General features: G+C 37.7%; 1 protein-coding gene across 1 annotated transcript; it reads left to right on the forward strand.

The window, feature by feature from the left end:
• The first annotated feature begins 860 nt into the window (after nt 1-860).
• On the forward strand, nt 861-6,235 carry LOC111221004 (cylicin-2-like). Its single transcript, XM_022744322.1, has 8 exons — nt 861-1,373; nt 1,990-2,535; nt 2,993-3,608; nt 3,696-3,763; nt 4,502-4,642; nt 5,332-5,492; nt 5,628-5,718; nt 5,899-6,235. The coding sequence occupies exons 1-8, from the start codon at nt 908-910 to the stop codon at nt 5,979-5,981; spliced, it is 2,172 nt and encodes a 723-aa protein (XP_022600043.1). The 5' UTR covers nt 861-907; the 3' UTR covers nt 5,982-6,235.
• Nucleotides 6,236-15,496: the final 9,261 nt, after the last annotated feature.

The raw sequence follows: 15,496 nt of genomic DNA on the forward strand, positions 1-15,496 counted from the left end.
AAGAGTTGTAACAAAGAAATGTGTTGTGTTAGAATATATTACAGTGGGAATACAAGAATAATATAATTCAAGTATAATTAGAGTCTAATATAACAGTAACTTAACTAGACAATGACATCATTATGATCATGAATAACTGTAAATTAAAATAACAGCAAAAGTGTGATAATAAATCGAGTCAAAAAATATTTATTTCTCAGGAACATTACTTTTGCAATTTAAAAAAAAAAATGGAGAATGAAGAATGTAATCCCTGAAAAAAGTCACACATTGTTTCATGCAGCAGTTAAATATGCTGTGCAATTTCTAATTTAGCTAAAGAACTTTGCTCAGTCAATTCTATTTTTTTTTCTTTTTGTTTATCACCAGGCAAGAATCTGAGTCTGAACCCGCGGCTCCTGAGAAACGATCAAAAAGTGTTCACGGCCAGCCACCGGCAGAGATGTCCACCCGTGTGGGAAAAGACATGACAGCGTTTCTACAGAAGCTTAGAGATGCCAGACAGCCAAAACCTGCATGGTGAGTTAAGATGGGAGTACATCTTTGTAATTTGTAAATACTAATGGTATTTAAATATGAAAATATGAAACAATGAAGAATCCATTCAATATTCATTTTTCTTTGTTGTTTTTTTGTTGTTAGTTTCAGGAAGTCGCTGTCACCAGTAAAAGTTCCCAATCCTCCTGAACAAGAGGACGATTTCCTGATTTTGGAGGATGATACACCTCTTTGCTTTTCCATCCCAAGTAAAACTGCCACCAGTAAAAGACAGAGCAGAACTTCCAGCACAGACAAAGACAGTTCAACAGACAAGGGGACGAAAGACAGCGCACTAGAGACTGCGCAAAAAGAGGAGGAACCAGAAAAGGCCAGTGTCAAACTGAGAGTTCAGCCTGTTAATCAGAAAATGAAGAAGAAGAAGAAAGGGAAAGAGAAGAATGAAGTGAGTGGGCCTGGAAATGATGAGGATGATTTGGCCAGTCCTGAGGATCCCCCTGCAGGTGACATGGTGGAACCAGAGCAACCAAATAAAAGGAAACAGCAACGACTCAAGAAGATTCCATCAAAAGAGAGTGACAAGGCAAAGGAGGAACCTAAAGACACAGTCAGCAGGAAACCAGATGAAGAAGAACCAACTCAGAAAGTGGAAAAGAAATCTCAGAAATCCTCTGAGATGAAAAGCTCGAAGCTGTCGGAAGATGGGAAAGAAAAAGCCAAGACAAGCAAGGCTAAGTCATTAAAGGGGACCAGAAAAGCGAGGCAGGGCCCCGGAGACATAAAGGAGACGGTGTATGACGAGGCTGTGAAGGAACAAAGTCGGGAGCAGAAGAATAAGAAGCATGCAGATGGTCGAGACCTGGGTTCCCTCTCAGGTAAAAAACCTCCTACCCTTAAAATCTCTTCCCATGTGTTGACATTGAATCTTTCTGAATGATTTCCTCCTGTTTCCTCCCGCTCCTTTAAAGCCGGAGATGAAAATACATCCAATTTTAAGCCTTTGTGACATTTAAGTAGCAAATTTATTGGTATAATTTGAACTTTAAACATCTTTGTTTTTGTAGTAGCAACAGCTGTAAGTTCAAACACATAAAAAAAAACACAAATTCTCTGTGATATCCCCTGTTTTTTGTTTTTTTATCTGTTTGGCTATACTTTTATTAAATTCATTATTATTATTATTAATTTATTTTTTATTGGGCTCCCCATTAGCTTCCACAACGTAGTTGCTTGTCGAACCCCGTTCCACACTGAACAAAAATGTAACAATAAATTGAGTCTGATACTGTATCAGTGACACAAGAAAAAGAAGAATAAGCCAAACATAGTTTAGTAACTTTACATATGGAAAGGGAAGCATTAGAAACTTGGAATGGAAACATGACTATAACATCATATGTACTGGAAAACATTTTTAGCAACAATTTTCCATCCTTCATTCAAAATCAGTATTACTAATTTTTAAAGGCATTTTTTTTTTCTCTTCCACAGACAAAGAAATGATGAATTCTGATGCGCAGACAGCGAAGGACTTAGCAGACGGAAAGGCTAAACAGAACACGCTGTCGGTCGTGTCTGAAGGGAGCTTGTCTGAAGAAAGTCAGAATCTCGGGAAACGGAAAAGAAAACAGACCGGACAGTGGTGGTTGAGTTGTAGTCAGAGCGCAGAGGAAACAAAGGCTACAGACAACCAGCCAACACTCAAGAAGTCCAAACAGCACAACAAAGAGCCCAGCGCAACAGAACCATCACCTGTGAAGGCCAAGAAGGACAGACCGTTAAAGAAAAGAAATCAGAAACAGCCTGCGCCGTCGTCCAGTCAGAGCACAACTTTAGCTAAAGAAAAGAAACCAAAACAAAATAAAAAAGGGGGAGTCTCACGAGAAAAGACAAAAGCAGCAGATGAAGTATTTAACACGATTGAGGCAGAGCAGTTTGAAGAGCAGCGGCAGGAGGAGGAGGTCCCGGATCACGACCTGGATCCTGGGCACTCAAGCCCTTTGGTCTTGGCACACAGAGACCTCAGTCTTAACCCAGGTAAGGTCAGAGGTGGAAGAAGTACTCCTTTTCAATTTCTTGCATTTAAAATCCTACTTGAATATTAAAGTATTTGAGTTGTTTCTTTATTGTTAATACTCCCTCAATGCATCTTTGTTTAAGCAGTGTTTTACTGTTGTAGCTGCTCAAGATGAAGTACTATATATACAGCTCGATTAGTCCAGTGGTTCCACAAGATAAATCTGAGGGCCAAGAAATGATAGATTGAAGACGAGAGAAGAAAAAACACAGTTCTGCTACAAAAACCTGTTTTGATTTTTTGACTTTTTTAAATCTTGAACTGATAATGATATATACACGTTTAAGTTCCAACTGAAATGTGTTTTCAGTTTGTAATCAGGTGTAACTAATACCTGAATTTGAGTTTTTGCGAATATGAAGACCAACCAATAAGGTTTGTAACTTACTAAGATGTTCCATGTGTGGTGTTTTACAGGGGAGCAGTTATTTCAGAGGGTCTACAATCATGTCTCCGGCACACCAGGGCGTCTCTCTCCCAGAAGACCTCTGGAGAAGCACAGGGCAGCAGAACGAGAGAGACGGAGCAGGAAACCTCCTGGTAACTGGTGGACGGTTAATGATATGTCCGAGGACGTGGGGAGCGCCTCCTCACAACCTCAGCAGCTTAATCCCAAGGAGCCCAAATCTCGTAAGGACAGAAAAAAACAGAGCAGATCTCCTAGACTTGGAACTCCCAAAAACGGCAACATGTTGGTCTCATCAAAACCACTGGGGGGAGCTCATGTTTCTCCGCTGAAAGTGAAGCCACTGTCTGCTCCAAAGACTGTCAAACGCTCTCTGGCCATGTTTAAAGAAATTTTCACATCGGGTGCAGAGACACCGGCTGTACTCAGCAGCAGAGACAAAGGTCAGAATAACACACATAATGTCAACGCGCCTCCTGCTGAGGAAGTCACTGTTACTGACTGTTACACGGTCAGTAAGACTGATAAAGAGATACTCAGCTTGGATGCTGGGGAGTTCAGGAGCTCGCAGAACAGCTCCATCAATCACGACGTTCCACAGGACAACAAGTGTCAGCCAGAGAACATGTAAGGAAAAAAATATTGTTACTCTAAACTTTTCCGTCTTTTTTGTCTGCGTATGTTCATTTGTATCATGTTTACTTTTTATGGCAGGTTAAAAGATTTAAGAAGTGGACCATCCTCTATGATTGAGCTGGCCGAGTATGAGGAGAGTGACTCATGTATGTTTTTAAACATTAAATTTTATATTTCAGTCACACTTTTTGATTTACATATATATTTCTTTTTTTTCTTTATGTTGAGTGTTTCTATTTTCTTTTTCATTTTGGTCTTTTCCCACATATTTTTCTTCTTTAAAAGTGACACATACAACTCTTTATTACTATTATAAATAAATATATTATCATATTATAAATATAATCAGTTTGAAGGTTTGCATCTCTTCCTTGGTGCTGTTTTCTAGAACAAAACAGGTTTAGGGACACGTTTACACTGGGCTGCATTCAGTACATGGCTGTAAAGTTGCATGTAGCCCAGAGAATATATATGCACGAACAATTCAGACTTTTTATGGCTTACTTTATAACTCACGATAGAAACCAGAGAAGCCTGGGTGAATATAATGTTCATTGTTGACACAGTAGAGAGAAATGTCAATGTGAGTTCAGTCTTGAATAAATAAAATGTAAGATCTGAAATGTGGGCCGCCACACTACGATATTTACACCGAGCACTTTCACCTTCTTTGAAGAATTAAAAATGCAGCCTTTGATACCTGGATATGTCGCTCTCATCACCAGGTTAAACAGCTTCATCTGGTGCTTTCTTTGTTAACTTTAATCGACTTGAATGACAATTGTTTGAGCGACTTTGTAAACGTTTAAATGGTGAAAATTGAATTTTCTGATTGATCACCAAACTAACCATTGACTTTTCCTTTTATGTTGACTTTGTTCCAGGTCTGCCATCGTCCAGAGTTCATGCTGCGCTTTCTGTATCAGATCTGTGTGCTCCTCCTCTCAAACCGCTGACCTTACAGCCGAAAGATAAGGCCAACCTGACAGAGTGGTTTAGGACTCTCTGGTCTACCACTGTCAACGGTAAGAACATTTTATGTCTGATTTATACATATATTTGCACAGATTTTGCGGATACATGAATGTGGGGTTTTGTTTTTTTAGAGAAACAACGTCCACCAGGTTACAGTAGTCATCATTCTTGGACAAAATAACCACTCAGCATGTACAATATTTGCCTACTGCCATCTGCATACTTCATGGAGCTTAGCAGGTTTACTCCAAGAAAGAGTTTCAGCCCTGTTTATATTTAATTTCCAGTGTTGTTTGTTATGTTGTGTATTATTTAGACTTTTTTTTACATTCTGTATGAAGTGAGAAGTCTTTTCAGAGATGATCTTTGACCTCAAATAGGCCAAGATTCGATTTAGTTATGAACAATAATCATCCCAGTAGTTTATTTAAATTGTAAGATGAAACTTGCAAATGTATTTTAACAAACAAGGAAGTAAGGCAAAGACATTGTGAATAAAATGAATATATGAACAAATATACAGACTGATGTTCATCACACCATTGCATCAAAATTTATAATAATACTAAAGTAATTTTCACATCATACAGTGAGTTGAATTAGACGTTGCTTTTTATCTGTATTGTAGACAACGTGTTTAATCAAATCTTTAAATGATTCTTATGTAAGGATATAAAACACAAGTGATTTCTCACTAGACCTCTCATTGAATAATCTTTACTGTGTAACATGGTTTTAGATGGTACTGACATCACTCCGGACCAGTTTGACTGGTACTTCTATCAAGGCAGAGCGATCGGCGTCCTGGCGGATCTGAACTGTGGCTCCATCTGTAATGGAAAGATCCTGCTGGGCTCCTACATGAAGAAGCCTCTCTTGGTGGATCACAGCGCCACAACAGTCAGTCAATTCATTTTCTCATTATATTTCCCATACGATTTATGTTCTATTAGAGTCCCCCCAGACCTCTTATATATCGGCTACTTTAATTCTCCTATATTAATTTTGTTCTTTATTGTTTTGTTTTTTTTAAAGGTTTTTAACTTATTAACAAGCTCTGTGAATGTAACCATCAATGGCATGAAGTCCCACTTCAACCCAGGACAATCCTTCATGGTGCAGTGTGGTAAGAATACAATATGATCACATGTATAAATACTGAATTTAAGTTGTTTAATTTAATGAACTGTTTCCTCTCTCTAACGAACTTGGGAAATGCACAAACTTGTTAATTGTGACCACATATCTACTAAAACCTTTTAGCTTTTAGTAGTCTTATTATTAAGACTGTGTTCTGTTCACACAGGACATGCCTACAGCATCCAGAACGTCACTGCTCAACCTGCAGTTCTGTATTTCACCAGGATATCAGCAGAGAGTTCAGATTGAAGTCACCAGCTGGATGGTGGATGGATTACCAGCCACATGTTCCTAAGAAGTGACCAAATACCTAAGGGTTAAAGAAGAGACTGGTGATGTGTACAGTTATTTTTATATTTAAATAGGCTTACTTTCTGTATTGAAATATAAGTTGTAAATAGAAAAAAATGGGTGTAAGTTTTTAATGATCTTATTTGATCCTTAGCTTTCCTTCAATTGATCGATAAAACTGATTTGTGAATAAACTTTTGTGCTATTTGTTACTTGAGCTTCATTTGGTCATTTCCTTTGATTGTGCAGTTATTGCTTTCAGCCTCTAAAGGGCAGTGTGCAGCTGTAGTTTCATTTTGTTAAGCTGAGTTGTCAGCATGCAAAACAAGGCTCTTAATTTTGCTTGGGTTTAAAAACACTTGACAACAAATAAATAAATAATTTCATCAAAATGTTCTTTTAAAAAGTTTGTGTGTGGCTCTGTTGGTAATTCGGCAAACACAATTTGGATTGTTTCTAAAAATCGATTTTTTTTTTTTTTTTTTTACATCCATCACCGAGAACTCTACGACAAAAACTGAATACTCTTAAGATACAGTATATGGAGTTTGAAACAGTTTTTCAACAACCAAATGCACAGATGTGGAAGAAGTATTCAGATTCTAGCAATGATAATACAGTGAGTCCTCTTTAACCTATCACAAGCAAACGAGCTCATGCTGGTCTTTTTCAGTGTTATGTTATTTTTTATATTATATTATTGGATTATTATGGTTGCATTAACATGTAAGCCATCTGAAGGATTTTTTCCTTTTAATTAGGTTTTAGGTATTACTTACACATAGGTCCTAAAAGCTGTTCATAGTCTGTCTATTCAGAGCTGTGAATACACTGATGGAATCCACCTGGTTCAGTTACCAATAACAGTTCTCATAGCAACCAAGTTCCTGAGGGCTAAGTAACTACGTATTAGTATTAATCATCAAATGTCATGTCATGTCATGTCATGTCATATAATAATATATCAGTCTTATGTACTTTTATTGAAGTAGGTGTTTTCATGCAGGATTTTTACCTGTAATGTAGTATTTTACATTGCTGTGTTTGTATCCACCACTACCAAGGTTGTAGCACAGCTCAGGGACAGACTGTCTTCCCATGAGAAAGTATTCCTTATATAACGTGACTTAGAGTGAAAGTGATTCTTTGTTCAAGATTTGGTACGTAAAAGTCTCCACATGCAGTCGTGTTATGTGACTTTAGTTCGGGCTTGAATACACCCTGTAGGGAGGACTACCTACAGGTGGCATTACATAGTGTTAGCTGTGCTGTTGTTATCTCTATTCTCCTCGATCGAGCTTCAGTAAATGCTTCAGCTTAAGACCCGCGGGTCTGCTGACAACTCTTTGAGCAGCTCACATGATTTCATCACAAGCCACGTTTTGATGTTGCAGAGTAGTTGAGAGAAGTATTTCCCGACTTCACCAAGACTCCAGGTTGAGGAGCATTAACGATGCTTGACTTGGAGGCACAATGAGGGTTGCTGGTCCACTAGTGTTAACAGATAGTACGGGGGTCCATCATCAAAAAATAACTCTCCTCTTAAACAGTGTGTGTGTGTGTGTGCGACATCTTCGGAGTCATTACCATCCATCTCTACCCTGCTGTCTGCTCAGGCCTCCCCCTTACTTTTGAAAATATTTGGATTTTTTCATTTCCAACTCAGTGGATATAAATATATTCACATCACCAAATTGTAAATTAAAAGCTACTTCCCACATGTTACAAGACAGCGTAGAAGTCACCTGTTAGATCTTCTGTTGAAGGGAAACTCCACCAGTTTCAAATTGATGAGTAAATTAACATTGGTGGCAAAAATAAGAACTACAGCAGGTGGGAAAAGAAAAAACATTCACTGGAAAATGTAACGCATTTCTTTTAACCTCTGGTGCCGATAAAATAAAAACATTTTCAGATATGAAATTAGACCACTGAATGTTAAATGTAAACACTTGTAATGCCCTGTTTGTATTGTTCAGCACAAAACTGATCATAAAAAATCATAATTGAATAAGCAAGAGGTTTGTCACCAAACCGAGGAACCTGAAAAGCTGCCGCTCTCACACCGACACAACGCGCACCTTCTGGTGGGCAATAAGTCACACCCACTGTTCTGTCATTAAACATTTACTGACCTACTTCATGAAGGCTGAATAATTTTTCTGTAAGCAAATCAGTTATATTTTCTCCCCTCACCATACTATTGAATAGTTTATGATACAATGAAACAAACATGTTTCTGAAACAATAACCTTGGGATTGCTATCTGATATTTGAATAAGCCTTGACCCCTTCACCCTGCGATTTAGCTGTTAACTTGATAATGTAATATACATGGGACTGTGAAGATATATATATATTTTTTTTTGTAAATGAAGGTCTTTGTCTGTTTCTGCAGGCTACAAAATATCCATCACTGATGCAGACACCCTGACTGAGCCACTCAAATTAAATTAATCAACATCCATGACTTGAATACAAAACAAAGGAATAAAGAGTCTTCTCCACAGTAGTGCTTTCAGCCGCCTGCCAGTTTGATAATTTATCACTTTTGAATGTGTACTTTTGGCTGTATATGGTTCTCCAGCAGTCTGACTCGCCTCGGGGCAGGATCTCCTTCAGAGAAGTGGATGCTGCTGCGACCACCAGAGTACACACTGGAACGGCCTCCCAGGTCTGTAATTATAAACCATGTCTATGACCAAATATGCTGCCTGTAACACAACATCTGTGCAGTCCAGTGCTCAAGATACATCACATACACTCTGTTCCTGTGTGTGTGTGTGTGTGTGTGGGGGGGGGCACAAAAACAAAGTGTGAGTGACTTGTTTGTGGGAGAATTTGTGATCAGAATGAACATTTTAAGATGAAAGTGTTGGATTTTCATTTGTTAAGTGTCTGTTGGTGATTGTGAAGTATTTTTGGTTCATCAAGGCAATGAATTAACACGTTTTATCTCATGATGTTTGTTGACAAAGAAAAATGTAGAATAATGCTAGCCTTACCCTGCTAATGCTAACTTCAACAATATGACGTGTCAGGGTTAACTTGGACATCCTGTATCTATATTTCTCACTTTTTAGGCAGTAACTTCGAAGGCTAGGCTAGCTGTGTGAGTGTGCGCAGCAGTGCTCTTGAGCTAAATACTGACATCAGCATGCTAACATATGCTAATCAGCGCTAAGCACAAAGTTCAACTGAGAGAATGTGACTTGTTTCTGCAGGTATTTGGTTATAAACCGCAAATTCAAGACGTGAATAGAAATGTCTGTGATCAGAAATAAAGTGAAAGGAATGGGCTGTGCATTTGTCTTGGCTGCCTTGACTTGAGGTAAAGTGAAAAATGCAAACACCCAGCCTTGGATAAGTTGGTTTAAGTGGGGAGACAGCCACTGAATAATGTATTCCTGAGAGTCTGCCTCACACACAGCTTAATCTCGGCACTCGCCGACAAAATGCACTTTCGTACTCACATCTCCATCCCTTAATGCATCTGACACCTGAAACAGTAATGAGTCATTTAACCACCAGAGAAAGCACACTTACCTTTGGTGGTCTCACTTCTCTCATGAGTATTAACATTGATAAAGTTTCCTCCCAGATGTCAAGTTGTGACACTGACAAGACTGATTTTTTGTTTTTTTGTTTTAATCTGCAGAGATATCACTCTTGGAATAAGAATTATTCCTCCAGTGGTGTAACCCAAAACGGTCGTTAGATCAAACTGAACATACTAAAAATTCAGCTGGAAGTGTGGTGTGCTGCTTCAAGCCTGCTCCAGAGATATGAATAACCTCTTATACTTTAGTCCTTCCAGTAGGAAATGTTTTGATGAAAGCATGTTGTTGTTGTTGTGATGTCTGGTTTGATGTGATTTCCTTTGCAAAGTGCCACAATATAGTAAAGTGCTTATCAGCAAATAACTTTTACTGTGAGAAAATGAGACTTCCAGACATTTCATTTAGGAACTGGAGTGTGCATCTTTTCTTAAAATATATGTTTTCAAACACATCTTTTTTCGGTGCGGCAAAAAGTTTCTATAAGCCACTTATACTCAGCAAATATTTACATTTCTGAATACCAAATTCAGCTCACTGCATTGTAATCCTGAATTGAAGCAGCAGAAAGAAACAGTATCAGTGAGTAACTTGGCCGCTCGTGAGCACATTCAATAATTGGAGAATATTAATTACACGGTATTTGCTTTCGCATGCCCTGAATTCATTTGTCCACACAAAGGCTATGCAAGTCTCAGCTCTTGGAACAGAATTCAAGCATTGAGTATGATTTCCTTCCTTTGTTAAACTTGGCTCTGAACACTCTAGCTAAGTCGTGCTAACAAGCACAACAGTGAATAATAATCTCCTTACAGTGAAGGTGTTGTGTATTCTGTTGTGTGTTGCTCTATAAATCATCTTCTAACAATCTAGGAATTCTTGCAGGTTGAGGCAAATAACCCCAAATTGTTTTTTAATGTTCATTTTAATTCTTCACACAATGGTGCAATTGATTTAGAGGGAGAATTAAAGGCTGTTAATGTTTTTTCTGGAAGAGGCATTTGTGCAACTCTTACACCCAGATATGCATCCTGAATTAAACAAGAAACAAAAAGCGTCACATTCAGGCTGATATCCCACATCCCTCTACCTCTGGTGTGTTGGTTTACATCCTGGTTACAACCTTGTTGACAACTAACAGAAGATGTTGACGCATGCAGCACAGAGACAACTGGACTTTGAATAAATCTCTGCACTCCCTGTGATTAATTATCCACAAAAGTTTTGCTGAAGACTTCATTCTTATAAACAACGTTCAAGTCACTAGGACAATAAATGATACACACAACCGTTGCGCAATGTGGAATTACACAGAGGAAACACAAAAACACCACTTATGTCTGAAGAAAATTCTCTTTACTACATGGTCATTTGAAAGACTGCCGCAATATTGTTTACATGCTTTATGACTTGAATTTTATGTTTGTTTATGATTGAATCAGAAGACGAAACATTTTTGCAGCATGAGATCTTTTTGGTTGTGTGTTGCATCTGTTGAGGGTAGTGCTTGGAGCAAGGTGTTGAGTCTTTGTGACGAGAAAGAAGGAAGCAAGGTTATTTTCCTTTTATTTTACAGGTTCGCTATTTTTCTCACCATTTCTTTCCGGAAAGTACATGTAATTTTTTTCTAATTATAGGGAATTAGAGACAGTTGCTAAATGTCCAGTTGATCAATGGCCAAAAAGCAGACAAAGTTTTTCTTTCAAGGAAATTTTTCTGAAAACCAACACTTCAACAGAACCAACTGAGATAACAGAACACTGTATCCTCGCTTGAATTAGCACCAAATAACACCGTTCTTTCCAAGCCACTCTTATAAGGACACTATGGGCCTGTAAAATGAAGTGTTACTGTCGATACTTTAAATTACAGCCTTCGTACCGTATTCTTACTGTGTAATGGCAGCATTAAAAGGAGAGAACAGCCACACAATACATTACAGCCCACACACTTTATTCTTATGCTGTAATCAAAATAATTAAAATAATAACTAAAATTAAAACAATACGTATTATAGTTTCCCCTCATCAAATGATGATAGAATTGCATTTATAGCACATTTTCAAAAGTATGGACCCATATCTCGACGTGTCCTTATTTCAGATAATGCGTCGACGCAGAATACATAAATATGAGATACATTCCTCTTTTACACCATATTTTCTCCTACACATCTAACACCATGTTAATGAGAGAAACTAGGCTACAACATGTATTTTACAACACATGATAAAACTAAGGTATATGAGCCGTAATATAATGTAATATGTGTGGCTGTTCTTCGCCTTTTAAACTTAAGTTAGACGGTAAGGTCAAGGCTGTTAACAATTTTTTCCTAACTTCAGTTTTGTCTTTCCAACGGACTGTATTATTAAGTGTTACCATTCATTCATTCATTCATTCATTCATGATTCTTAAACAAATTTCTGTGTAAGAAAACTAACTTATGTAAATCAGGGACAGCTTTCTGGGGCTCCGGGGGAAAATGGGTTAGGGCAAAACATGTTATAAGAGAATGAACTGAGCTGCATTACTACATCATCTGTGTCAGGAAGAACACTTCCTAATGAATGCAAACTCGACTTTTTTTGCATACACTAATTGGACGAGGTACAATTTGGTCAATACTTGATGAGATTTCATGACTTTTTGATTTTTATTTTAGGGGCATGGAGATTTTTTTTCTTTTTTTTTTTTTTAATCTACATGAATGACAGCATAGCATTTACTGTGATAAGGTCTTGTTACGGCGTGTTCGGTGAACATTGTTAGTGAATCAAGTAACTTTTCTAAAAACAGAAATAACCAAAAAAAACGAAAATGTTTCTGTTTTGAGTGAGCTGAATTAACTTGTTTTATGATTACATAACACCCACGATGCCCTGTGTATCCCTATGTGATGAAAATAATGAAAAATGATAGTGCTTGTTATGGAAATTTAAACTAAGAACATATGTATGTAAAAGTCACTTCTCAGCATTAACCTATTAGTCTGTAAATGGAAAGATCATATACAGTAATCTATCCCTAGAGCACTTTAATTTAAATCCATGTGGATATTTCACCTTAATGACTTCTATCTGTCTCAGTCCCCAATCCCCAACCTCACCTCAATCCCATCTCATCCACCCACGATCTCCCATGTTAATTGAGTCTTGGTCCTCTGATCCTCTGTTGCACTTATTATTACACAGAGGAAGGGCTGTCAGAGGAAAAGCATACAGGTTTGATATATGTTAGACCCGAGTTTCTCTTGAGAATGAAGCGAAATGAATTATACATGGTACAGTAGAGCACACGTTCAGGGCTGCAGTCTTGATGAGGCTTCTGGGAGCAAAAAACAGCTGTTGAATCTAAAATTCCAATTATCTTTTCAAATATCTTTTGACAGCTGGGTTGGGCAGCTTCAACCAAACATGTTCCTTTGTCAGCATAATAGGTTTGTTAAGAATTATCGTTTGAAAAGGAAATCAATGCACAAACAAAAAATTACAGATGTCCGCGCTTATTTTCTTCTCTTTGTTATACAACGCACAGTTGATTTAGTGGCAAAGTCATTTTTCATCAGGCTGCTGTAATTTTACACACACTTCAGGTATCCTCTCTGGATGCCTCATTCAGTATTCTCTAACCTTGACTTCAGTCTGCTCCCACTGAGCACTTTCAAAACTGTAAATTAATTATGACAGCAGCAATGCCACTCTATTGAGCGGAGGACTGTGAAGTCACTCCACCAATATGAAATAAATAGAAATTACAATTTGATTTGGAAATAAACATCCACAAGTCGGCTAACACTTGAACACCACTTGTTGTGATTAAGAGTGCATATACAGTAGTTTGCAAGCTAACAGTGAAGTGTAACTAAAAGAAATGAACAAACAAATTTGCCTTTTAAATAATAAACAGAAGACTGAAATAGATCAAGTAGTCTCATTGATGGATGGTTAAAACAGTTAACAGCTAAAAGTTAAGGATAAATGCTTGAAATTGTTTGCTGAAAATAATGAGTAGATGTAAATGTTTGCCAAATGGGTAAATGGTTAGTTAGATAGCTTATTACATTAGCTCAAAGTAGCTACTGGTTAAACACAAAATAACTTGTTGCCAAAGATACTGAGTAAATGATATAATTGGCTAAATTAGTGGAACTTAAATAGTTAGCTAGCTAGAAGTTACGGGTAAAAAGCTGGAGTAACATGATGGATAAATGATTCAAATGGATAGCTTAAACTAATGGATAAAAAGTTATTAGCCAAATTGGCTGCAATTCACCAAGGTGGTGCTCGTGAGATAGTCCTCATTGAATGGGAGCAAATGGAGCTAAATTGCTAACACATCTGCATCTAGACAAAAAGCCCAAATTTTATATTAGTTTTTCCATATAGCATTGAATAGAAAATAATACAATAACATAATATAATGGAACTATATACACATATTGTGCCTATTCCTCTGGATTAAAGTTGCTCAGTTGTGTCCCATTTACATAAGACATGACCTCTGTGTCCTCAGCAACTAAGTGAAAAACACGCAAACTATCTGAAAAGAGAATCCCTTTCCAGCATATTAGAACTGCTCATCTCCTGTTGCTAATCTGATCCAGTCCGCGTTAACGAAATGTCATGGCAAATAAATCAGTTTAAAATACAGTATCATGTACTGTACGTTCATGGCAGCAGTCAATTTCACTCGATTCTCAGCATCCTTCCACATGGATCCACGACAGAATGTAAATGTAAATATATAAGATATGGCTTGAACTTTTCTCCTGCTGTCCTAGATAAATGAAAATTGCTTGTTGATTTCCAATAGTTTGCCAACAGCAGTATAGCAGCAATAAACATTTTCTATTTTCCCATAGCCCTTACAACTTTGCAGTCAGATTTTATTGAATTCAGTCATTGCAGCATGACTACCAGCTGAAAACTTTATTTCTCTCTCTGTGTCTGCAGTTTGTTGGTGGTGGAAAAGAAGAAGAAACAAAAACTTTCAAAGTCCTTAAGACTAGAATGAGTGAGAGAGATAGAGCTTTAGTCACAGTGACGGGCTGGAAAAAAGAAAAAGAAACAGATTAATTGGTGTTTTCTGCTACAGCGGCTTTCAACCATGTGCCGCTGGAATCCATGGGATTTCACTCCAACCAAAAACCAGCTGAATGGTTTTCTAATGGTTGAGAAGAAGAATTGGGAGATGTTTTTTTTCTTTCAAAGTGTACAGCTCTGGTCGTACGTAGCCCTGACATCCCAGGTTCAGCTGGAGCTGTACCGCATGTCCTCACCGACTCATTTTCAACGTTCCTGTTCCTCTTTATCTTGATCCAGTAAAGCAGAAATATAGTCCCCTTTATAAATGCTGAAGTTTTCTCCTTATTCTTTTTTGTGTCATTTAATACGCCTACACTGCAATCCATTAACAGCTACACATTTCTCCCTAGAGTTATATCTGTATAGAGGTAATTATTGATGACAGCTCTGCTTAAGCTTTATTACAAACTACTGATACAACTTGACAGTCAGTGTCCCCAATTTATCACTGAAGATACTGTGAAAAAGATCCTCATGCCTTTTTAAACTGAGAGAAACCCTTCATGTAAACATCACACATACATTTTATTAAAGCAACGTAATCTAATAACAATAATAGATCGCAGATACAGGGATGGGCACAAAAACACAAACATATCCAATACAGTGTAATCCAATAGAATGGCCCTGCAATGAAAGATCAGATTTAACTGTTGTTGACACTGTGTCAGAGAAACGTTGAGGCAAATGTAATTTCTGAGGCTGCAGTTTGTGGTGTTGTGGTTGCTGAAACTATGGTGTTGTCACAGTCTGCTCTGCTGCTCAGCCACACCCCTCATCAGCCTAACTGCTTCCACCTGCTGCTCTCACCTGCTCACCATCTCCAATC

The sequence above is a fragment of the Seriola dumerili genome, unplaced genomic scaffold, assembly GCF_002260705.1.
Source record: "Seriola dumerili isolate Sdu_G_001 unplaced genomic scaffold, Sdu_1.0 BDQW01000079.1, whole genome shotgun sequence".
In the NCBI taxonomy this organism is placed as follows: Eukaryota; Metazoa; Chordata; class Actinopteri; order Carangiformes; family Carangidae; genus Seriola; species Seriola dumerili.

Excerpts from the sequence above, each read along its gene's own strand:
- LOC111221004 (XM_022744322.1), top strand. The coding sequence starts at position 908 with ATGAAGAAGAAGAAGAAAGGGAAAGAGAAGAATGAAGTGAGTGGGCCT. Across the intron at positions 1,374-1,989 it reads AGACCTGGGTTCCCTCTCAG|ACAAAGAAATGATGAATTCT; the intron begins GTAAAAAACCTC and ends TCTCTTCCACAG. Across the intron at positions 5,493-5,627 it reads TGGATCACAGCGCCACAACA|GTTTTTAACTTATTAACAAG; the intron begins GTCAGTCAATTC and ends TTTTTTTTAAAG.